General features: G+C 32.0%; 3 protein-coding genes across 7 annotated transcripts; 2 read left to right on the plus strand and 1 right to left on the minus strand.

The window, feature by feature from the left end:
* Nucleotides 1-141: 141 nt before the first annotated feature.
* LOC135844787 (major facilitator superfamily domain-containing protein 6-like) lies at nucleotides 142-5,284 on the minus strand. 3 transcript variants are annotated; one of them, XM_065363140.1, is made up of 11 exons: nucleotides 5,009-5,284; nucleotides 4,550-4,679; nucleotides 4,236-4,317; nucleotides 3,842-4,143; nucleotides 3,418-3,745; nucleotides 3,142-3,332; nucleotides 2,870-3,006; nucleotides 1,226-1,341; nucleotides 870-1,115; nucleotides 640-789; nucleotides 142-561 (listed from the first exon to the last, which is right to left on the minus strand). In XM_065363140.1, exons 3-11 carry the CDS (start codon nucleotides 4,285-4,287, stop codon nucleotides 491-493), a joined length of 1,593 nt encoding a protein of 530 aa, XP_065219212.1. In that variant the 5' UTR covers nucleotides 4,288-4,317; nucleotides 4,550-4,679; nucleotides 5,009-5,284; the 3' UTR covers nucleotides 142-490. The 3 variants fall into 3 exon arrangements, with proteins under 3 accessions (XP_065219212.1, XP_065219214.1, XP_065219213.1); XM_065363142.1 differs by having other exon boundaries at nucleotides 5,003-5,284; XM_065363141.1 differs by lacking the exon at nucleotides 5,009-5,284 and adding an exon at nucleotides 4,861-4,996.
* Nucleotides 2,898-22,816, plus strand: LOC135844782 (transferrin-like). 3 transcript variants are annotated; one of them, XM_065363131.1, is made up of 15 exons: nucleotides 2,898-3,028; nucleotides 18,666-18,777; nucleotides 18,971-19,113; nucleotides 19,241-19,386; nucleotides 19,729-19,873; nucleotides 20,088-20,245; nucleotides 20,322-20,446; nucleotides 20,565-20,728; nucleotides 20,802-21,048; nucleotides 21,120-21,271; nucleotides 21,348-21,494; nucleotides 21,574-21,690; nucleotides 21,829-21,935; nucleotides 22,019-22,180; nucleotides 22,268-22,816. In XM_065363131.1, exons 1-15 carry the CDS (start codon nucleotides 2,983-2,985, stop codon nucleotides 22,481-22,483), a joined length of 2,187 nt encoding a protein of 728 aa, XP_065219203.1. In that variant the 5' UTR covers nucleotides 2,898-2,982; the 3' UTR covers nucleotides 22,484-22,816. The 3 variants fall into 3 exon arrangements, with proteins under 3 accessions (XP_065219203.1, XP_065219202.1, XP_065219201.1); XM_065363130.1 differs by lacking the exon at nucleotides 2,898-3,028 and adding an exon at nucleotides 8,536-8,949; XM_065363129.1 differs by lacking the exon at nucleotides 2,898-3,028 and adding an exon at nucleotides 18,480-18,597.
* Nucleotides 22,817-23,090: 274 nt separating this feature from the next.
* On the plus strand, nucleotides 23,091-25,390 carry LOC135844788 (uncharacterized). Its single transcript, XM_065363143.1, has 9 exons — nucleotides 23,091-23,266; nucleotides 23,352-23,545; nucleotides 23,615-23,884; nucleotides 23,959-24,008; nucleotides 24,098-24,301; nucleotides 24,382-24,522; nucleotides 24,592-24,729; nucleotides 24,809-24,998; nucleotides 25,069-25,390. Exons 1-9 carry the CDS (start codon nucleotides 23,247-23,249, stop codon nucleotides 25,206-25,208), a joined length of 1,347 nt encoding a protein of 448 aa, XP_065219215.1. The 5' UTR covers nucleotides 23,091-23,246; the 3' UTR covers nucleotides 25,209-25,390.
* The last annotated feature ends 105 nt before the right edge of the window (nucleotides 25,391-25,495 follow it).

Here is a 25,495-nt window from a genome sequence, read left to right on the forward strand (position 1 = left end):
ACCAAATGTGAAAAAATTTCATTATCGCGTAAATTTTTATTACGAGCTATTTTCTCGTCGTTTTTTCCATCAAATTGAAAAAATATAAAGTATTTTGATTTCTGGGTAGATTAACAATAGGAAATGCTAACAAAATAAAAATGAAAGTTATAAAAATACATTTTAAATAAAAACATACAACGCGAATGGTAACTAAGGAAAAAGGAATATGTAACGATAATGAGTCTAACAGTCTGTAAAAGACCTCCTAACTATTCAACTTACGTAAGTAGAAAATAAAAAAAGGGTAGCCTAAATATCGCTTAATTACGCGCATTATCACAATTCCAAATTATAGAAGTAAAAATTACAATCTAGGGCAAAAATGCATAGCAAACTGTGATCCAAGAAGAGAGACAGAATACATAATGATTTCAAGAAAGCAGAGCTTCCTTCTCCTTGAAACTATAATTCAGTTTTTATTTTTCAGATTCGCGAATCGGCTGATCGCTTAATCGTCGTCGTTATCTGGAGATACCGGCTTGGAAGATTCTTCTGGCACGATGTATACAACTTCTTTATCTATACGTTACAGACAGAAAAGGTTAGCAAAGGAAATTATTGATTTGATTACGCGGTTATCTATATAGGGATACATACTCGTGCATATTTTTTTACGAAGATACACCATGTATAGAATATAATGAATGATCGCTGTCGCTAAAGCAATAGCGCCGAAAATTCTGAACGTCACTCTCATCTCGTATAGCGTTATCAATACTCCGCCTAGAAGACTTCCCAAAGCGTATCCTGAAAATTAATCCGTACAAATGAGTTTACCTTTCGTATTAATTCGGTGAAAACGATAAATTCCTAGTCGATTATCTCACCTATTCCATCGTAACACCCAGAAACAATGCCCTGCATCGTGCCTCGTATCTTAGTCGAGCTTATTGTGCTAACGTAGGCGACAATGGTACAGTACGAGAAAGCATACGTGACTCCGAATAACACCATTTCGATAGGCAGTGTCCACCAAGGATTTGGAATGAATGATAGGGCGAGAAATCGCACCGCGAAGAACAGGAAACACATCGTCAATGAATTACCGTAACCAATTTTTTTAATAATTTTTCCTGCGCCATAAAAATAACGGGTGTTTTAAAACGTTATCGTGAGCAATTGCGGTCGTTTTTGCTGCAACCGACTACTAACCTTTAATTTTAGTAAAAATTCAAATAATTACCAGATAATGGAAACATTAATAGTTCTCCTCCGAAAGACTGGACTAGTACGGTGAGACCTTCTATTAGACGGATTTTATTGTAATAGCCGCTTTCGTTCGCGACTGTTTCCATGTACCTGAAAGTAAAAATTAGCAGGGGTTTTGAAATTTGTCGAATTTTTAGAATAGGAAAAAAGTACTGAAAATATGGAGAGGAAAAGTTACCGAGTAATTTTTTTTCGTTAAGGTTATGTTATTTCAATCTTTTTTTTTTTTTTTTTAAGTATGGTCTAATGATTTCGAGGATCTCACGAGAAGGTTGAATGACTTTTTCAAACGATATCGTGATACATTAAATGTATTTCGATAATCCTCTTCGTATTGAAAATTTAAATTAATTTATATCTACAGTAGGCATCAAACCATTCAAACCAAAGGTGTAAAAAGAAATTGCGTACCTACCTAGAGAGTGAAAAGTGTGTGCCTTTTGAGAATTTTCCCAATGATTTTTTTCAGAGGGTATAATTGAAAAATTGTGCTAAGAACTTCAATTTTTTACCACAGAAAATGAATGTTTTGGAAAAATAAAAAATCAAGATCCTTTATGTATGAAAAAAATTAACCCCCTTCCCTTCCAAGTTCTTCGTATGCTCATCAACGAGCAGTGGCATAATGTAATCTGAGGATTTGGTGGTGAGGAGAGGAGAATGAGGAGCGGTGAAGAGAGAGGGATTGTGCGCTGTGAAATTGAGACATGATGGTTGAATAATCTCAACTCGATGTTCAGAAATTTTTCTCAAGATATGGGGAGGGGAGGGAAGAAGAGGAGAAAAGGTCTTTAAAAAGTCGTTGAATTTTCTTCTACGGTTCGAAAAAAAAGAAAAATTTTCAACAAGTGTTTTCAGATTTTTTTTTTGAAATTTTATGCCAATTTTTCATTTTTCAAGATCTGCGAAATTTTATCTGAGCAAAATAAAATAAAATAAATTTATGATAAACGTTTCATACCTAGTTCTATCTAACAAAAGACTCACCTAAATTACAACAATTTTATTGAAAAAAAGTGAACGATGGTCGTCAAACTGATTTCGGAAGGGATTTAAAATGACATATTTTTCATTATATTAATTTTTTTTTTATTTTTTTAAGAATGATTTTTTACTACTTTTTTGTACCTGCATTATTTTTAATTTAAAACGATAAATTAATTTATTTTACCAAAATGATTTTCAATCGATAATTTAAAAAAAAATATTTTTGAGTTTATTTTCTGAAGGAAAATTTGCGATAAGATGTGAATAATTATTATTATACGATTAAATTTAAATATTAACCGAGTGTAAAATGATATTTCATCTGATAAAATTGCATTGCAGTTGCATTAATTGTTTTATTATTCGATAAGAAATGTGGAATATTAGATATCATATTTCTTGAAGTGGTATTGCATTAAATCATGAGATTCTAGTGTTGATCGTTTCGAAATTTTTAAACAAATAAATTAACGTTTCTGTGATCATAGTTATAAAATTGTTATTGAATTCGTTTGTTCTACATTTCAGGCATAAAGACGACAAATAAACTACCTACTTAATTAAAATGGAGATGTTATATTATCTATTATCTATACCATAATAATTAATTTATATTTTTGTTTATTTTTACCAGAATAAATAATAGACCAAGAATCCGTCGCAAAGTCCTATGATGAGCGAGAAAAATACGAAGATCATGACATGCGGTTTCCTTAAAACTTGACAGGCTTCTCTGACAATTCGATGGGAATTCGGTATCGGCGCGAACTAGTAATAACAAAACAAAACGGTTAGTGCTCTAGTGCATTTTTGAAAAATTATAGGTAGGTAGGTACTAGGTAGATAGGCAGGCAGATAGATAGGTATGGTGCGTTATATTGAGTAAAAGAAATAGAGACGTACTTTAAGTCTTGAGCATACAATGATATCAAGCGAGATGAAAAACATCAACAAAACGAACGCTGGCGTGTTATTTTTCACTGTCAATCCCTTGGATAAATGATCGATGTAGTAGCCAGCCAGAAAAGCGGTAATACCGTATCCTACCGTTCCCCACATACGTTGACTACCGTATTTCATTTCATTTCCGTCTCCTTTGATTAAATCATTGAACAAATTGAGAAATTCACAGATACTTATACCGAAAATATGAATTTTATGAACAGAGATGTGTTTTACCTAAGGCGTTAAAGCAAATAGCATCGCTGGCGGTGTTCACTATATTGAATCCGATGGATCCTAGGGCCATTAAAAGTACAAAAATCCAAAACGAAGATGTTCGATAGAGTGTTTCCAACGGTACGAACGATACCGGACTCAAGTATTTACAATCGACGTCGCAATCCGTTTCGGTAACATTGCATCGAGTATTTAAATTTATATCATGAGCCGTGTTATTACACAGTTCTGGTGACAGCCTTAGTTCGACATCAGTCTCTTGTATGGCGCCATTCTTACATGTTAAACTGCAGATCTGATTCACCGTCCAATTAGGGTAATCTTGTTTCTGCGAACACATTAAAAAAATTAAAAAATACATTTTTCAAACGATAGGTATTGGGTACCATACGTAAGCTGCGGATTATTTTTGAACGATTCCTACATGTAAATCACAGAATAATACTGATGTGCAGGATATATTGGTGGTATTGCTGGTTGGAGTGTTCTTCTGTAACGGAGTGTGAGGAACGAAGTAAATCAGTAAGTAGAATACACCCATCAAAGCCACCGTCAACGTGAATATAAAAGTACGCTGTCTGACGAAGTAATCTATGATAAATCCGTACACCGGCTTCGTGATAAAATACAGTAACGGAATTACAGCGTAAATGGTTCCCATCGCTACCTCAGATATGCCTAATTGTTTACCGATCACGCTGATAAACGGTAATATCGGTCCTAAAGCTGAATCGCAAAACAAGTGGTTTAATAATAACATATTTAATTAGTGAACGCCGTGAACGGTACTGTGTTGTGTTATCTGTATCACAACTTACCGGCGAATAGGAAAAAGAAATGACCCTTGATGAGTAGTAAATCGTCCCTCATCTTGAGTGATTTTTTTGTTCGACTAATGGTCTGGAATCAAACACATATTAATATTAGATGAGAAACATCAATTAATTATACTCGTACGAAGTGTTTCATAATTATTATATTAATAGCACATTCGACCGTGTCTGATAACATGTTATCAGTCAGACCTCTGGCGTTACGATTTATTCGTGTTTTTTCTCTACCAGAAGGGTAGGTAGGTATCTTACATCGTGTATAATAGATTTTGGCAAAATATTATTTTGAAAATGCCTACCTTAAAATAACATCGAGTTCGGTTTCGTCGACCTGAATTGTTGGGAATTGATTTTCATCTCCTTCATTGAGTATTATATCGAGCTGATTCGTTGACCAAAATACGAAACTGTATTCGCCGAGATATTAAACTACACACACGCAGAAATAAACACAATCGTTAGCGAACTTAATTACCACTTAGAGCGCCGCATAATGCCAGAATCGTAACAATAAAACACGAATAAATGAAACATGACGGTTGTAAAAACTGCAACCAACTAGGAAAAAAACTGTACTGTAAGGAAAAATCGCTTCATCGTTTCAACGTACTTTAAACCACAACATCTGCAAGGGATAATCGGCGCAACTTCTAACACTGACCTATTTTCTACAAGTAATAGACTGAAGGGTGTAACGAACTGTTCAATATTTTCAATTCTTAGCTCTTAGGTACTAAAAAACATGCGCTTACACTTACACTTCTTCGCTGTCCTGTGTAGTCCGCGACGATACGATGTGTTTGTAAGTTCGATCTTGCGATTGTGTATGTATGTACTTGAATGGGCAAAGGTGTTACATACACGTGTATTGTGTGTAATTGAATTACGAGTGCTTCGTCCGTACATGTACCACATTTGACTACTTAAATACGACTAATAAAAACCAAAGTGTTTTATTCCGAGTTTTTATGGTATAATTTTAATGAGAGATAACATTTTGTGTACTGGTTTTGCGTTACCTATCTCACCTTCATCTTAGCATTCGCAATGTTGCGCGAACTCGCGAAGCGCGAAACTTTAGCGATTGCAATGTTGCCATTTTGAAAAGAGATTGAATGTAGCTAAACTGCTGATAATGCATCTTTGGCGTTTTTGATTGATAAGCAGATTTTCAATTGTTTGAATGCAATAAACCTATCAAGTACAAATTAGCTTGATACTTACATTGCAGGTTTTGTTGATGATAGATGAGAGTTTATCTCGTATATTATTATTATAGTATTAATTACTTGATTATGAGTACGAAGCACAAGTTCTTCGTAGAAGAGATAACCATAATTATAATACTACATTGTTGAACCTAGTTGAACTTGAATCTGAATGTAAAGAAGAGGGAAGCTTCTTGTTCAATGAAAAATATTCTAACCTAACCAATTTTTTGACAGCCCATTTCATTCATTGCAGTTGCACTAACAAGCAATAAGATAGGTACCATAATTTTATCTAGGTCCAATCCTAAATCTTGATAAGATGGGGTTTATGATTGAAAGTGTTTTGAATATTATGTATTCTTATTTCTTTTATTTCTTCTTCATCTTCATTTGCATATTTTATTTATTTATTCATTTATTTATTTTGATGTATAAAAACGTTCTTGTTAAATGAAATGTGAATAATAAAGTTATTGCTTACATGTTTGGAAATAGGACATTTTGAAATGGAATAATTCTCGTAAGTTTTTGTGGATTCAAAATGTAAAATTTATATTAATGCCACGAGTTGGAAAATACCGGTTGACGATGAAATGCAATTTTTAGGTACCTAATCGTTCAGTTTGGCGAATTTTAAATGAATTGTTTCTCTGTCTGGTTTCATTTTATCTTATCAAATAACGTTGTGTTAAAGTATCGTTGTATCATAGGTGTTTTTTTTAGCTGTAAAAATAATTATCAAATTAGGTGAACGGGTTGGAATTAAATATTTTTATTTTTCTCCAATGGAATGTCCCGCAATGAAGGAATTCGCAGTATTTTGGTATTTTGCCATTATTAATACTCGTATTATGGTTGCTTTACTACTTCATAATATACACACGCTTACCATTGTGTTGGCAGGAGATAGACTGACTGTATGACATAATGTATAAAAATTGACCGTTTGACACGATAATTAATTTGCAGCCCTATTAATTTTTCAGATAGACAAGTTTATTAGAAACATTTTTCATTTTTTTTTTTGTTTCGAAGCATTACGGCAGCATTTTCATTTAGAAATGTCTCCAAGTTATTAGATTCATGTCAAGTTGACCATTCGTGCCTCGTGTATGGGGTAGGTTGCAGGTTCGCACTCTTTTTGACCTTTGAGTTTTCGATCTGGTTATGAACAGTCTACTCGTACATATTTTTCTATTGGAGTATTTTATTTTTTCACAAATTTATGGAGATATAAATATCTGTATTCTCCTGAAAGTCGCAAAGTAGGCAACTTTTCCTGTTCGTGAATAGTGTTTCGTGAACTGGTTGAATAAATATTAGGTAGGTAGGTAGGTATTGAATAAAATTTAATCGACTTTTACTCGAATAATAATCAAGAACCTGTTGATCTAAAAAGACGATGCGAGCCCCTGGCCCCTTCTCATAACGCTTGAGTCGTAAAAACGTAGTTTTTCTAGGAAACAGAAAAAAGATGGAAGTAATTATTATTGTAAAACAAGATTTTCTCTGAAGGGAGAAAGAATCGTAATTACATTTTTTTTTACGCTTTTACGCTGTAAATAAAGCAAAGTTTTCTATTACTTAAAAAAAAAAAAAAAAAATATTTCAAGTGTAGTCTGATGATCTTCTTTTTGACTTTATTTCTCATTAAAAACTTTTTTGAGTTTGAAAACAAAAACTACTAAAAATGGAGGAAAACCAACGTTTGGTTTTTTCAGTAATCATTTATCATTAATACTCCATTTAGAAAAAAATATGAAAAATAATTTTGTTGAAAATTGAAAAAGAATCATCATTTGGCAAAATACAAATTTTTAAAACCTATTTTAAAAAATTAAAACGTAATAGGTACACGATTCTAAATATTGAAAAAAAGTCGAATTCGTGCCAAATTTCTCGAAAGTTCCGAAAATTAGGTTGGTAAATATCTGAAACCTTCTAAAACATTGTTTCAGAATTATTTTCGTTTAATTGTTTCGGAAATTTCATTTTAAACAAACTGTTTTGTAATCGCTTTTATTTTTCATGTCTGAAAAAGTGGTTCATTAAAATTCATATTTCGTAGTACAAAAAGGATTCGAATTTTTCAGTATTCATTGAGAAGAAGTTTTTAAAATGAAAATGTGTTTCCGATGCTGGTAATGCAATATTTTTTTATCAGAAAATATTCGTAGAAAATTTCCGGTAATTTGGGATGCGCCATTACTACAATGTAGATTACTTCTGGCATCGTGACGTGGGTGTTTCTATAAATTCCTATGTACTGCATCGTTGTCCGTAATTTTTTCCCCTTATGATTATGAGCAAAACACGATAAAAAATATTTGTGTACCAAAAAAACGAACGAAGTTGGCGAATTTTTCATTTTAATTCGTGTGTAATGACCTAAAATGAATTATAGTCGTTTAAATAATTTTTTTGCATCCATTAATGGGATAGGATTTACAAATTATGCCATTTATTTATCCTTATAATATTCGTGTATTCGTACGTACTTAATGTGTATGATTATGCGACGTGAAATTAAATTGTCTATAGTAAATATGGCATAGTTAATTTAGTAAATATAAAAAATATATTTCTGCGTTTCGGTGTATTTAATTTGGTTTATTAAATTTCGATCATTAAAAAGAAATTAACTACAACGTTGCCAAATCAATTATACAAATTCATCGTTGTTGTTGATGCAACGACGATATTTTTTTTTCTCGCGAATAGACGAATTTCTGGTTTACACTACTATTTCTGCACACTTTTGCGGTTTTAATTTAATTTAAATTTTAATCGAGCGTTTTCTCGTTGTGATAGGTAACTATGTATTTCGCTTCTGTTTTTATTATTCGATTAAACAGATGCCTTCTTGTTGCCATTTTTTATACGATTTACTTATTATAACTTTGCTGTCTTCTTATCAACAAGATAATTAATTTCCGCTGCAATACGAGTCGGCGGTGATAAATACGTGTTTTGTACGATAATACATTGTCGAAACAATAAAAACTTCCGTTAATTTTTTCATAAACCGAACGAAAAAAATGTTCGGATGAGACGGCGAGTCGAATGACGAATAATTATTTCAGTACATTATTGGCGAGATCAGTTACTTGATTTTGTTTGTTAAACCTATTTATTTTTATACCATTATTAGATAATTTCGGGTAGTAGATTTTCGTTACTTGCCACTCGGTCAAGTTTCGGTTTCAATCGTAGGGATTTATTTTTAAGTTTACGACGAGACGAGTATTTACGAATAACTTGTTGGAACCATTATCAAACTGGTTTGCTCGTCAGTTCGATTTATACGCCCGGTGCGCGATGTAGTTCTACGCAGGATCGTATTGTGTTGGTGTCGATCAATTTTCGTATTTTAATTTTTATTTTAAGGGTTGGTGACATGGTGACTATGGATCTTTTTACGCGTTTGGCTGTGTTTTGTTTGCTGTGGTCGAATGCTTTGTGTGATATTACTTCCGATTGGGGGACTTGTAAGTACCTGAAGAATTTGTTACCTATTAATTTCTGACAAGCATCTTAGAATCATTTGGATGAAATTGAAATTTCTTTGAACCAGCGTGTAGTCTTATTGGATTTCAGTTTGAAATTTCATCATCGAGAGTATTTTTTGCTTAGATGCTATATTGGAGGGGTTGTGAAGCTTTGAAAGTTTCATAGGAATTGTTATATCAACTTGTTTTCTTCTGTATTGAAGAAGTTACCTATCTAAAGTTTTTAGTCAAGTACCTACCTACCTATTGGATAAATTTATGAATTTCTAAAAAAATGATAATTTAATTCAAAAAATAAGCCTAGTAATGGTTTGGTTCAATCAAATGATAGGCATATTTGCTTTAGGTTGGTTTAAAATTACTTTTAGAGACAGAATAGAAAATTTTGAACTGATTTCTGGAAGAAAAAAGTAGCTATAAGTGCTTCTGTAATCTATATTCATCGTTTTTTTCCCTATCCATTTATGTTTACGTGCCTAAAAACCTATCAGTGTATTCCTAAAATATCAGTTTCGTAAACATTTATAGCATACCTAGTATAGGTAAACTGATAACGAGGGATTTAAAGGTCAAATTGATATTGTATACAATTTGATTTGATCACAGTGCCGTAAATGTGCGAAGATACGAGTATTATATCTGAAAAATATGTTCACACTTCACACTTGTGTTCTGTGTACGGTACAATTTTGTGAGTCAGATTCAATGCGGCTCTAAACGCATGAAAACGAAAAAACTCGATGGATATTCGTTGACCTTGGTCTACGATTGGCAATAAGCCAAAGACATTAATTTTGCGATGAATATGACAGATTGAATATAAGTGTTCGAAATTATCACCTGAAATACTTGTATGCTGATTTTCGTTGCATAATTGCACCTAGTTTAATAACATAGAAATGCTATCTACTGTCACTATGCTGAGACTTCAAGTCTTCAATACAACAGAATCGTTGCCAGAAGTTTTTTTTATGCATTTAATTGGCGAGAGAACTGCAGGATGCATTGCTTTAAAATGCTATTGTGTACCTATTTGGACGATACCTATGTGGCATACTGTAAATTTTCCAATTTTTTTTGGCAAAGACTGTCGTTAGAAGTGAAGACAATAAATAATATGTTGTCAAATTGGTGGAAGGTGTTGTCTCTTGAAGACTTTTTCTTCAAAAATTCGCGAAATAAACTGGATTTGAGCACTCGAAATTTTTGGTTGCTGATAAGTGATAAGGTGGGATATTTTTTCATACTCTTTCAATCCATAGCTTTTGGTTTTTAAAGGAAATTTTTTGATCATATTCGGACAGTTTTACGAACAGAAGGATTTTGTTTTGAATTTTGAAATTTCCTGTACGGTTTTGGAAACGTAGGTAATTTTATGGATGCATTTTCTTCTAATATGGAAACATTTTTTTGATTTTTGAGTAGTGAATTCTACGAATCTGAATGAATATTAAAAATCAAACCATTCTAGAAAGATCTTGAGGTAGATTTCTGCAGTATTTTAAAATTTTTTTTTTTTTGATGTTTAAACGAAGTTTCAAGATAAATTCCATGATTGATTTGAAATGACTTTTTTACTTACCTATGAAGATTGAAGGTATTATGAGAATTTCAGACAAATCTTGAACGAAGTTTTAAAAATTATTGGTGAAAAATTAAAATTAGTCAATATTTAAAATTTTAAAAGTTAAAAATTGAACTTTAAACTTTGAAAAAAAAATCAATTTTTCATGAAAAATATATCAAGTTTTAAGGTAGGTTCCTACCATTCAAAAATTTTAAGAAATACATTTTTATGCTCTTAATTTCGGCAATCCAGTTTTAAACATGAGTTTAAAATAAGATTTTTAAAATTTTGACAAAAAAAGCAAAACTGTTTAAAATTTTGGCAAAGAGCCATATTTTTTGCAAATTTGGCTATAGATTAAATGATTTTTTTTGCAATTTTTGCGGAATCACAGATTTTTAAAAATTTAGCCCAAAAAGCTGGGATTTTCAGAATTTTGGCCAAAAAAACTGCAGATGTTTTTGCAATGTTTGTCAAAAAAGGTCAATTTATAGAAGTTTAGGCAAAAAAAAAAGAGAAAAATTCTCCCTCTGTAGGTATGTAGAATTTTGAAAAAATTCATTGCAAAATTCAAAATTTGCCAATTTTTCAGAAAATCTCATTTCAAAAACGGAAAATTACCAAAAAATGTTAGAAATTTTCAGCTCTCGGTTCCTTAAAATAGAAACACTTTCTTTTCCCCTGCTGTAAGTAATTTTTGAAGAATAAGATTGTATTTCTTTCGGATACATCTGTTGAAAAAAGATGACAAAAACGTTGTTTTGATGGTCTAAATCGAAACTTTTTCAAAAATGCTATCCCTTCAATTTTTCAAAAGTATTTTTCAATCAATCAATTTGCATTTTTTTTAATAGAATAAACACATTGGGTAATTGAAAATTTTATTAAAAATATGTACTTTTAAAAAGTTTACAAGTTTGAAAAACGAAAATTTTGAATGGTAAAAGTATTGGCCAACACCCCCCCCCCTCTTCTCTAGAAAATAGGAATAAGCGCCTATCCAAAAACAATCTAAACGCGAAAACTTCACATGTAAAATGTTGGATCCTCTTCTCTAAAAAAACAAAAACAAAAGCAAACACAGAAGTTTTATAGTCTTTGCAAAACATTCTGCAACAAAAAATTGGAATGGTAAAAAATATGACCCCCCCCCCCCCCGAAAAAATAAACTTGGAATATCCAAAGACATTAGAAAAACGAAAAGTTGTCATTTATGATTTTTTCAATAACATTACTTACTCCCTCCTTTTTCAGAAATAAGTATAAGTCTTGTATTGTTTGAATAATATGTTCTGTTAAAGTCCTATTTTTTCATTTTGACGTTTTGTTGAACTCCTAAAAATTGAAATGGTATAGGTACCGATACAGAGTCATTTTGTCGATGTTACTGTTTTTATCCCCCCCCACCCCTTCCACAACACTCTTGAACGGTGTCGAAACACCAAAAAATTTAAAATAAAATGTGACCCATCCTGTTTTTAGGTTTTAGAGGGCATTGAACTCGAATGTTCGTTTATTATTTGGATCAGGGCATTCATGCCAGCCAATAGCTAATAGCCAACAGCCAGCGCTAGCTAATGCTATTTCAGCTAGTAGGTAATAGCCAGCTAATGCGACGAGTCGCCAGCCAATAGCTAGCTTTAAGCCAATGAAAATTCAACCAGATAATGGGTTGGCTAGTTTCATTTTTTGAGTAAAACAAAAATTTTTTGATGTTTTTTGTTTTTTTGATAAGTATAATAAAAATAAAAAATGATCCAAACAAATTACTTAAAATACTTCAGTGAGCTCTGTAATGCGATATTTTTCATTTGTTGGAATAATTTATTTGTACAGCTTCCATAATTTTTACTGAACAAGTTTTAGATGTTGAAAACATGATGTGGGTTTCATTACGAGCTTTTTGATTTTGAGGGGTCATTTCACTTTGGCCGAAACTTGCCAATATAGCCAGCCAATCGCTAGCTAATGAAAAATTGCTAGCCAATAGCCAGCTTTATTCTATAGCCAATGAAAAAATTTAGCTCAAGGCGATAGCTAATAGCTAATGACCATTTGGCTGGAATGCCCTGATTTGAATACATACTACCTCCATCGATGACTACCTCTCATTGTCGCTGTCCCTCCAGCCATCTTTTAATTTTCCAAGATTATTTGAAATTGTATTATCTTGTCAGCAAACAAATTTTCAAATTTGATCCCATTATCCCCAAGAATAACAAGATGCCCAAATTTTGATAATTTTTTTTTTAATTTCGAAAATTGAGTGGCATATTTTTTGTTATTAATATGATGACACCGAGTTTGAATAATATATTGGATTGACTTATTTTAGTTATTTTTTAAAGCGAACTATCTAACCCACTTCTTCAGAGTCGAATCCAAAAAAAAAAGTTAGTAAGTAGATATTTGCACATTATGGTCTGAATCTCAATATTCATTCATCGTCATTCATCAGCTAAGCAGCCTCAAGGTCTAGGTCATTGTTGATTCCAAATTCATTCGATCTTGTACATGAAAAAGTTCATTTACACATTTTCATTCAAAACATTTCTTATCACTTTCCCACCTCTACCTAAATTTTCCTCTCACGATTTCTTTCCATCTGTGAACTTGATTTTTATAGCCGAATGTCGTATAAAATTATCATTTTTACCTGTATTATCTCGCTGGTGGTTTTTCTACGCAGGTAATTGATAGTCTAGTTGTATTTTCGTTACATAACTCGTTAAATTGTTGGTCGACCTTGTGGCACGCGTCTAGAATCGCAAAGAGAAAGGGTGCAGAGAGATTTATATCGTCCGTAGTAAACCGTACACTACTTGTCTAGGTCTAGAAGGAAGTCCATTTAAAGTCACGCATCATTTTGAAACACAAATAACTGCGTACTTACATTGTATGTACATGGATGTAATGTACTTCGGTGTGGGTATACTTACCTTTTCGCGAGTATTTTATTGACATAAATGGTTTATTGACACATACACCACGTGTTGTGAGATTACACCGAACTTGTTGTACTTACCATAATTCGTAACAAGATTCTTATCATACTTGATGATATCAATTACAATACAATGAATACCTTTACCTACCTGTGAAGTATTTTATTGGCTGTTGAGTAAATTTATCGATCCAATATAAATATAATTTATCTACGAAGAGGTATGTCAATGTGTATGTGTTGGAATTTAGTCTTGTACATAATCCACGTGACATAAATTTGCGAAATTTCAATCGGATAGGTAGTTAGGTACACTTTGATGATTTCGAATCAAATCGTATTTAATTTCTTCTACGTAATAGTATATCGCATCCAGAGGCATTTTATTTCACCATAAAAAGCTATGCTATACAAATACACATATTATAGCACTATAGGCCATTTTTTATACACAATTTTGGGCTAGATCCAAAATTATATACTCTGTGCCTCCCCTCTCTATAGGCCGTGCAAAACACCGAGATGAAAATATGCGAAACCTACGCTTTATTGATTTTCAAAATAAAAAGAGGAAAAAAAATTACAACTCTATAAAATTAATACCCTACGACAGGATCGTTGGTTTAAAAAATTATACTAAATTAACGTTTGACGTTGTCATTGCTATAGTGTGGGTATTTGCAAACTCTTCACCCTCGGTCTCATCCCCCTCGATGCCCTTTGTGTTGGTGGTTTTTTTTTTCGTCGTCGGTCGAATTTCACCTGACCTAGAGGAACATAAATATTTGCATTCGTATGTACATGTATAGCTACGTACACGAAGCACCTCTCTATATAATGTTGGACTAAAACTGAGCCCAATTTTGTATAGGTTGGTACCTCGATATAGGTCAACTTTTAACCCACTTTGGGGTTTGCATACAATGTACGCACTGTAAGTGTATAATATGCAGTAGGTACTTATAAGTACCTAGATCTATGTTACTCATTTTGTATGTACCCGTTACCCGAGTTGTCGTTTTTGCAAAACGAACGAGATGCTGTCATATTCCATTTCGATGCATTTGAAAGCATCTCTCTATATCTACATTTCGTATACGAAATATAAATGAATATTTTAGCTCGTATTGTCGACAGATCGATTAATATGTAACTAAAATGCAGTTAAACGTGCATGCATAATGCATTCGTTTATTAATTGACGTCAATTAAACTAACCAATAAAACGTTTCAGGGTTACTAAGTATAGTAATGTATGGTCTTCGTTGACGATCGTGTAATGGTGAAAAACTTTTTGTGCATAGGTAAAATATATTGGTGTAGGTAAATCCAGCAACGATAATAATAAAAAAAGAGCTTTCAAGGACGACGAATCAGAGTAAATTTTCCAACTCGATTGGAAATTACAAAGTTTTTTTTTTTTTTTTGCTATATCAATAAAAACCTAAAGTACACGTTGAGTGTTTAAGTTATGTATGTACGTAGAACCCTTACCTACCCCTGCGGTGTGTTTTTTTTTCGCGCCAAAGTAAACTCTACTCTACCTATAGTTTATGAACATTTCACGATTTTGTGTTTTCTATGTACGTACCTATGTGTGCACATGACGAGCAAGTTGCCTGGAAATATTTTCATTGGTTTACTGAGGTAGCCTGGCTTAGGATACTGAGAAGTAATCGAAGTGTAAATTATTATATAATGCTACGATAATGATAATTGTCAAGTGTTGCGTGCAATTTGTGCGACGACGTACCAAGTCCAAGTTTTCAAGGGAGTTTATACCTAGCTTGGCGTATTTTAACGGAAATTAAAAGTGATACAGTTTCTCGCAAAATATCGTATAAGTTGCGAATAAATTGTCGAAGTTTACCTGGGTATTACCTACGTTATCTGAAACAAATTAAATATTCAAAGGCTTAACTTAATTTATCGTTATATAGGTAGGTAGTAGGTATTTGTACAGATGGTGGTAATTGGATTTCGGAATTGGGCAAATTTTGTAATTATTCAAATCTTATATTATTATTTTTTTTTAAATTAGTAATTGCTGGGCTAGAAGCAATTTGAAGTAAAACTTGAAGGAAATAATTTTGTAAAAATATACAATAACAATTTTGAAACTGTTTTTTTTTTTGAAATTAAAAGTTTTTCACTTACAAAATGACGCGATTTGTGATAACACCTAATTTAAAAAAAAATATTTTCACGGATTTTAATTTAAATAATCAATACCCATTTAGGTATTATATTTTGAGCATTTTTTTTCCAAACCCAACACGTTAATAGCATTTTATGCATTTTTACATTTTTAAAAATAGTTTTTTGATTAAGTTGACAATTATATTTTTTCACATTCGTAAAATTAATGTTTTTGAAAACAACTTGATAAAGCAATTTTTTACGTTATTTCACTTGAATTGTTTTACTTTTCAGTGTGTGAGTGTGATTTTCCAATACTTTTTACGTATAATAATATTTTTAACATTTATTTCTCACAACAACTTTCGTACCTATCTGATAATTTGTGCAATTTTAAAATTTATCCTTTACATTGATGGTGGCATCTTATAATTTTTTGTGTTTTTTTCTACCCTTTTTTTTAGAAATGATAGGAAACTTTTCTAGCGAAAGTTTCTGGAAATTTAAGACGGAAAGGCTATAGGTGGACAAGTATGGCGAATTTGCCCCCGAGAGCTTCAGAGTTGATATTTGCATGGAAGGTGCTCAAGGGTACCCACCTTCCATGCTAATATCAACTCTGAAGCTCTATCTCGGGGGCAAATTCGCCATACTTATCCACCTATATAGCCTTTCTAGTAACTTTCGAATCTCTGAATTTCCATGTCAATTTATGAGGAAAAATTGTTGTAAATTGTGAGAAAATCGTGAAAAAAGGTGTTTTATTTTTTGAAAATATTGATAAAAGTGTTTAAAATGAAAAAAAATTTAAAAAATTTTGTTAATAAATGGAAATTTATAAGTATAGTACTTAGTTGATAAATGACATTTTCAAACTGACAGTTTTTCAAAATTAGAAGGGACTACCTCATATTTTGAAGAAATTTAAATTTCCAGAAACTTTCTGAAAAGTATCCGCAAGTTTTCGAAATATGTATAAATTTCTGGAAATTTATTATATTCAACTTCTGTGGATATTTTTTTTACATGTGGGCTATAGCAATTTTTGTGATATTCCTACAAAATATGATTAATATTTTCATGGATTTTTACATACATAATTTCCATACTTTTTTATCATTTTCTTGCTCAGTTTTTTTTTGTCAGTTTGACAATAGACTATTGTCAACATTTTTTTTTCTTTTGAAGAAATTGAAGTAGAATATTGAAAAATTTTCAAAACTTATGGTAGAAAAAAATTGGAAAAATCGTGGGAAGAAAATACGTATTTTGATCACTCGAGCGATGAGCGAGAGGGAATTGAATGAAGAATATAACAGATGTACCGTATGTACGTAAACGTATGCATGTACAAGCAATCATATTCATTAAATTATGAAGATCTGGGTTATTATCAAGGTAACGTTACACAGTTTTTTTTATCATCAGTCATTTTATCATAAATTATGGACTCATTTTGTGTCGTATGTATTTTGTACTTCCTGAGATATACTTATATGAGCCATATGAGGCAAAAATGATAACGTCTTTGTTCGCGGGTGATTCTTTGTAACCACATTAACCGGTAAAAATATTACAGTATTCACTGATGAGACTGTAATTTTTCCAATAGTCTCTTACAAACAGTTTTTTTTTTAAAATCTCGTTCTTAATTTCACAGTACATTTTATTTAAAAAAAAAAAAAAAAATTTGGTAGGGACGGCGAAGGTTGGGAGTGTGTCAGATTTTTTGAGAAAAATAAGGATACAAAAATACCTACTGTTTTATCCTTGTGCTTGCCAGTTGCAACATGGCGGAGGGAGGAAGGATTCTTTGTTTTGTGGTTCACCTACTTTTAACGCTCTCATGTAAATTTGAAATTTAAAAACTTTTTTTTTTTACAATATTTCTTCTAACTATTTTTATGTAGACTACTTTTAACAGTTTTAACTTATAGGTACCTACCTACCTAACTACTTTGCAATTTACGTGTGAGTTATTCAAAACACATTGCGGTACATTTTTGAAAACTACTCTTATCTGTGTCGTTGACGTTCAAATAAAATAAAATGGGTACCTCTACCTAGCTAAATCTGTCGCTTTAAAAAAATCGATAATTCCGACGATGAGCAAATTACTTACACCCAGATTACTCATGTTTAAGATAATCAAACTCAAATCCTCCGCGAAGATGAACAACTTTCATTCACATAATAAACAATAAGAAAACAAAGTCATTACGTAAACGTTTTAGAGAATTTTTTTGATAGATGTTCAAGGGTTGTCATTTGCAGATTTTTATTTCGTAAGTTGACTCGCTTATCAAGTGAAATGAAAATACGTGCAAATAGGCATCATTCAATTTCCAGTTTTTCCGTTTTATCTTTGGTTTTCCCTATTCTTCTGTATAAATTATTCTTCATAAATAGTTTCAATTCATTGTTTTTTTTTGTGTTTTTTTTTTCAAGAAAATCCAATTATGCGTTCATCTTTGATTCTTGGAATACTGGGAATCAAATTCATCGAAATCTTCAGGAGGACGTGGGACATGGAGGGGTGGTGGTGGTTTTTAATTAGGTATCTAATTATTTCTCCTTTCTCCGAAGAATGTCGATTGAATATTTAAATCTAAGTTTTCATGCCGTTTACGCGAAATATTGGTTTTACTGCAAATTTATTGCTTTGTGGGCTACTACAGGTAGGTACATTATCTATAAGTCCTACCTGCATGATTCATGTGGGTTTTTTCTTTCACATTGATGTTTTCGACGATGTATTTCATACCTGGTGGCTTAGATTTATGTAGGTAGGTACATATTTGTACCTTGAATGAATGAAGAGTACATCACTTGACTACTTAATACTTATCAGTAAAAATGTAAGTTTTTATGTAAATGGGAAATGATTTCGTTGCAACGAAACAAACCTTTCTGCGAATTTTTACGCTGTTACTTGACGTGTCCACCACGAGTATTTTTCGCTCGATTCATTTTATAGGTATAATTCCTTAGTACATATAAGTTGACCAGAATGTTAATAACCACTCGTTAATTTTTCATTTGCAGTGAACATATGCGTTACTCGGAATCCTAGCGGTAAAGATAATTTACAAAAGCAATGCAATGGTTTGGAAAAGAACACTAATCAGAAAATCAAATGCGTTTTCGCTGTCGATAGGTAAGTAAGCGTCGACATATTCTTTGCAATTTCAATTCAAACCACTTCATCTCAGGGTGAAATCAATTGTCGATCTTGAAATATCGCGAGGTTTATTTATAGGAACAATTTAGCGAAGTACTTATTCTAAATGATCATTATCGATGCTTCTATGACGGATAGTTTTTACAGTTATTTTCGTTTTATTTTTCAGATTAAGATGTTTAGAATTACTGATGGCGGGTAAAGCTGATTTCGGAGTATTTAAAGCTGAAGATTTGCTGATAAGCGCGACTCAAAATAAAAAAGACATTAATGAGTTGGTCGTTATCAATGAATTTCGATTTTTACGCGATCGTTAGTATCTATTTTGTATTTGTATATTAATATTTCGCTAAAATATTTTGTTTTTTAAATTCTCAAAATTGGTATTAATTATGTTTTTCATTTTTTCATTTTTTTTTTTTTTTTTTTTTTTTTGTAGAACCGTACGAATTTGAAATGGTCGTCGTGGTTTCCAACGATGTAGAAATCAACTCGTTGGCAGATTTACAAGGCAAACGTTTGTGCCATCCTGGTTTTGACGAAAATGGTTGGATGAATAATGACTGGTCCGAAATGTTTTCGCAGGTATAAAATAAAATTTAAAAAATGAATGAGTACAATAAGTATACGAGTATCAACGTGCTAACAAAATTTAACTAACTATATTATCGCTATAGTGTAGGTAAACTATAAAACTGGTTTAATATCGTAAATACGGTTTTTCCACTTTTCCTATTCTTATTATGTAAATTATTATCAATGTATAGTTGAAAGCGATAATTTATCGATGATGAAATGACGCGTATAAATAATTAATAATAGGTACCTACGTGTGTATTTGTATAGAATACAGATTAAAGAACTACCGTTTGAGACTAATGCATCTGTATAGCATACTTAACTTACCTATTTGAAATGTGTTCGTAGATTTTTGAAGATTCCGTTGTGCATGAAGAATGCAATCCGAATTTGAGCATTTTTGAAAATCGAATCAAATCGTTGAGTGAATTTTTTGGACCTTCTTGTAAACCTGGTCCATGGTCTCCTGATCCAGCCATTGATTTTAAATTGAGTACGTTCAGTGTTCAAGTATTAATTTATATGGCTATTTACGATAGTTTTTGATTAAAATTTTTTTCGCCTGCTATAATAGTTGCCTATAGCTTTTCCTTTGCATTCCCTTTCTGTGACTTGAAGAATTATCCCTCCCCAACCACCTGATCTACAACATTTTCTCGCTATTCTGAATCGTTTTCTGTACCTAATTTAGTATTTTACTTTGACAGAATTAAAGTACCGAGACCTGTGTAAAAGATGCAACAGTCCGAGTGTATGTTCTCAGAAAGATTTATACTGGGGTAGAACAGGACCAGCGTTGTGTTTAACCGATTGTCACGGAGATGTAGCTTGGTTACGGTTGGCAGATTTTAGATCATCGTTTAAGGTGAATTTTCTATACGAATGGACTGTTCAAATCGATCGTCCTGGATCTCTAATTTTCTAATGCTATTTTTACGCAGGCTCAAGAAGGACTTTACTGCCATAACGTTAGCTTTCTATGCCCTGATGGGACGAAACAGGCTATAGATGATCCTAACCCTTGTGCATGGATTTCTCATCCATGGCCATCGATTGTTAGCCGAAAGTACGCGTCGAATTTGTTTCCAAGTATCTAATAGTGATTTCATTTGTATAGTAGGCTTGTGTACCTACTTTGTCTGTGCAAACTTGATCGCTTATACCTACCTATGTTATTTGTTCAGAGTGACTGCGGCTGACGTAGGCAAGTTGATAAGTTGGGTAAACGATAGCGATCAGATTTACAATGTTAAAACTTGGCAGTATTTGTTGCGAGTTTTATTCAATATGACGTTCCAGCCTTTGAAAGTTATTTCACCGATAGAAGTATTAGAATATTTACAACAAAGTAAGCGTCGCTTTACGAGGCGGTGAAATCGTAAGAGAATATAAATTTAAAAAATAATTGTATATTTCTTCAGTTCCAGGATTTTATCAATCTGTAAAAATTCCAAAATGCAAAGGAAGCGGCGATGATAGAACAATAACTATTTGCGTACCGAATAATGCTACCTTTCATAAATGCGCTGTATTAGCTAACGTCGCTCAAGTTTACTCGATTGATCCAGGTTTTCAGTGCATTGTATCGAATGACTGCTTGAACTCTGTTAGCAGCGGTGCCGCAGATGTTACGATCATCAGCGTAGAAAACCTCAAACAAGCATACGAGTTAGTTGTTCAAATGTTGATTGAAATTGACCTGCAAATTGGTAGAAATTCAAGAAAAAATTTATTCGCAGGAAACAGAGTCTGAAAACTATTTTATATCAGACTCATTACGATTATGGTAATTTACGTCATGCTGCCGCCGTCGTAAAGAGTAGTTCAAAAATGCAGAGTTTACAAGATTTGAAAGGCAAACGAGCTTGTTTTACTGAAGAAAACGGTTTCGGTATAATACCCTTGTGAATAAAAATACCTATTCGAGTTTTATCGTTTGCTTAAACGAGCCTCGTTTTTTTTTTTAGGTTGGAACTCTGTACTGATGACTTTAAAAGAGAAATCTTTAATAGAAGACGATTGCAACGGTGAAGCATCGATTAGAAATTTCTTTTCCAATGTTTGTATCATTTATTCTAAACCAGAAGATGCGTTTCCTACTTGTTTTCCCGACGGTCAGTTAGAAATTTGATTTTAATTGGTAAGTGGATATTTTGAAGGTAAGTAGGTAATAGTTTTTCTTAATTTGTGCAGATGAAGTTAAACCTTCTGGAGGATCGGAAGTATTAGAATCGTTAGGCGTACGATGTATCGCTGAAGGTGGAGGTGATGTTGCATTCATAGATTATAACAACCTTGGAAAATATTTGCGTGAGTAATTTAGCTTAATTACTCGTTACCGTTAGTATTGTTCGAATGAACAAGTTGATAGTGTTCGAGTAGTTATTAACTGAAGTAAATTTGGAAGAAACAAAAATTGAACGTCTTGTGTTTCTGTTCGTTTTACAGAAAATAATACCGATTTAGGTGCAACGACTGATCAATTTATGCCTATTTGTCCTTATGAAAATGTTTCTGCTTACGAATGTTACTTGAGTTGGGGATCATTTGGTCAAGTAATGATTAATTTAATTATATTATAATATAAACGAATCTGATGCGAATAAGTAAGTTACATGTTTTTTATTTTTTCCCCAAGGTTATTAGTCGTAAAAACCTATCGAAAGAAAGAGAAGAAGAAATTATATCGGCGTTCACTCTACTGAACTCGATATTTGGCGACGATGATCCGAGTACGAGATCTTCCCCCGTTTTCAGATTATTTTCTCACGATCCTAATGAGAAAAACATGCTCTTTCAGGTATTTTTTTTGTCGCTATTAAATCATAAATTCGTACATTTTCAAGGTTTACCAATACCTACCGTATTCATTTAAATTATTTTTCAGAGTGCAGCCACACGACTAGAAAGATCTGAAAAATTCACAAAACGAGGAGCATTTAGATGGAATAACAGCTATGAAATCAAATTGAAAAATACAGTCAGTAGATGTTTAAGTAAAAATGTCGTAAACAAATCTGTGATCTCATTTCCTGTGATAGAAATTTATGTGTTTCAATTCGTATTTATGTTTTATTTTTCTAAGAATTTTATACGTTTATAAATTTTGAAAATATTTCATAACCGTGCTTCTATTTTTCGAAGTTACCAGTTTCTGTGAAACGATGAAATGAAAAGGAATGTTGAAAATTCTGGACAATAATTTGGGCTTCATTTTTTTGAATGTAGACTTTTTCATTAGGATTCAAAACTTATAATGTTTAATTTGTGATTATCAATAAAATAATGCGAATAATAGTCAATAAAGTTAATTTTTTGATCAAGTATTAATTTTTCTAGCTTATTTAATTTTTATCTATCATTTTTTTTATAATTCTTTTTTGAATTTTGTGATGTCTATGTTTTATTAATTTATTAAAATATTTTTATATGACTGCATGGCATTATTTTTTTCAAATCACAAATTCTGAATTCATGTTGCATTACGATTCCCTTCAGCAATGGAGCTGAAGCTTGGAGTTGAAGGTAAATTTTTTAGCTCAAGTCCAGCAGGAAGAATACATCCTTTATTGCTTCAAAAAGAAATTTTTTTTAAAATGAAGAAAAATATCATTTTTTATTTGAAAATTAAAAATTTTAATTAATTTCGATGCTGATTGCTGACGTCATCTGCCAGCAACATGTTATTGGTTGCGTATGGCCAACCCTGCACCGCCTTCTTTCTTTACGAAAACTGTTTTATTTACATTCTGAAATTTTCCAAATCTGAATCTGATAATTCGCGAAATCAAAGTTCAAATAAATCGCTATAAATAATTGTTGCATTTAAATAATGTGATTTATTATTAAAACTGTGTTATCTCATCATGAACGAAATACCTTCCGAGTGAGTATTACCGAATTTCTCAATTTTCTTAATCATAAAATGATTCGAATTGTGTCTTATCATTTTTTCTATTCGCTTGTTAAAGCTCATATTTTGAAAATATTCAATTAATCAAACTGGTATCTTCGGCCGAAGCTTTGCTGCAACAACTGTATAAACTGGTATCGTTCGAAGAGCAGCAGATTATTGATCAATGGCTATGCTTCAAACGGGAATTCGATCATTGCTCTAGCACCAAATTCAACTTAAATCCGGACACTGATGAAAATTCAATCGATGGTAAATACAATCTTTGGAATACAGATTATTATTTCGAATTTTCATCTTTAACGATTGTGGTTTTCTTAGACAATGCCTGTAGTCGAGATGATCATAAATCATACTCATCTGAGGAGGTCTATTCTGAAGCTAGCATAGAAGAGATAAATAGTGAACGAGAAGACGACTCGTCAGATGAAAATTCTGATCCGAATTTACTCAGTTCTGGTTTCGAGTCCGAATCGCATAATGATTTGGACGCGTATTCGAGAAATTTCAAAATGTACACCGAATCTCTTGTTAGCAGTTGGTTTAATAATATGAACCTCGATTCTGAAAATTCATGCGGTGATCATATCTGTAAGTAAATCTTACTCAGAATCAGAGTACTCATTTTGTAAATTGATTTTAATGGAAATTTATCGTTTGTTCAGCCAATCAGTATTTTTATCCAACTTCTCAAAGACCTTTCACGTATCATCCGGTAATTGAATTTGAATCCATTACTTTTCCGAATTTCATTACGTTTATTTATTGAAGCAATATAGTATTTACACTCTTTGTTGATTTCAGAATCTTCCCATGAATATGACGAATAACGCTTTTTTGGAATTTAACGATATGTCCGATTCTCGTTTCTGCCACTGTTGTGCTAATGGAATAGGCAGCTGCCATTTAATTCTATCGTTACCTGTGGAAGAACAAATCGCATATGTGAGGGAATTAAAGACACCTTTAATACAATCTTGTCATCAGATAACTAGTCATACCAAACGAGTGAGTTATGCAGATACATAATTTTCACATGTTCAAGATACGTGTCTGAGCTGTCTACTTATATTATTTTTTTCATGTAGTGCGATTTTGAGAGTAAAAGTAATGAAGATTTGATCATGTTACAAGAAGTTCTCGAAGCCATCGATATAACAATAGAGATGAAAAATAACGATTTCTTGGCCGAATTTGAGCTTGAAAAGTTCAAAGAAAAAAATCATTTGGTGAGATGATTTTTTCAACGTAATTTTCAAATTATGAGCTGGTTGTTATAATTGATCTTTTTTTTGTAGGCGTATTCTTCTATGTTTGATTGTTTTAAAATGTTATCTTCCAACGAAATGCATTACTTATTCGTTTGTTTTTTAAATAAAACGGTGACGTTGAGAGAAAATAGCTCGAATTTGGATAAATTGATTTTACAATTAGACGTAAGTATTTTTATTCACTTCAACGAATTTTTTTGTTTTAAAATATCTGTCTAAATTGATGTGATTTTTGTTTTCGTAGAATACTATCGTAGATAAAGAAATAAGATTAAGATACTTGAATAAAAGTTACATCAAGCTTCGTGATGTTTGCATATCTCTGAAAAATAAGTCTAAAAATGTTCCCGAAGAACCTGTACCTGATAATCTAGAAGCCATAATTAATGTTAATAAGAATCAGCCTATTTCGGAGAACAATGCTAAAGATAAAGGTAATCTAAAATTAATTCTAGTTTTATTAATTCTGAAGAATTGAAAAAGTAATGAAAGAATTTTTTACAGCTGGATGTTCGCAGTTACCTTCATCAAGTACGATACCCAACAAAAGCATCAAAGCATTGCATCGAAGTAGTTTATCTAAAAATTTTGGTGTCACCTGCCAGGGCAAAAAATTAATTATACAAGAGGATAAAAATTCCTAAAATTCAATGTCGTTCAGCATACTGTTTCAATTTATGTATTTTGCTGAGAATGTGTTCAAATTTTTTGTGTAAGACTGTTTCGATTTTTTCCTAGTTGTTGATATTTTTTCATTTTAATACCTACATGTACAATGTTGGTGCATTTATTTATATTTCTTATAAAGAATCATTCGAGTTTTGAACTTTTTTCTGTCTTGAATTTTTACGTACTTTCCGAATAGCGCGAACTTGCGAAGTGATGTATATTGTATAGGAAAGTATTTCGAATTTGTGGTCGTTTGGGAGGG

The sequence above is a fragment of the Planococcus citri genome, chromosome 4 (genome assembly GCF_950023065.1).
Source record: "Planococcus citri chromosome 4, ihPlaCitr1.1, whole genome shotgun sequence".
NCBI classification, from domain to species: domain Eukaryota; kingdom Metazoa; phylum Arthropoda; class Insecta; order Hemiptera; family Pseudococcidae; genus Planococcus; species Planococcus citri.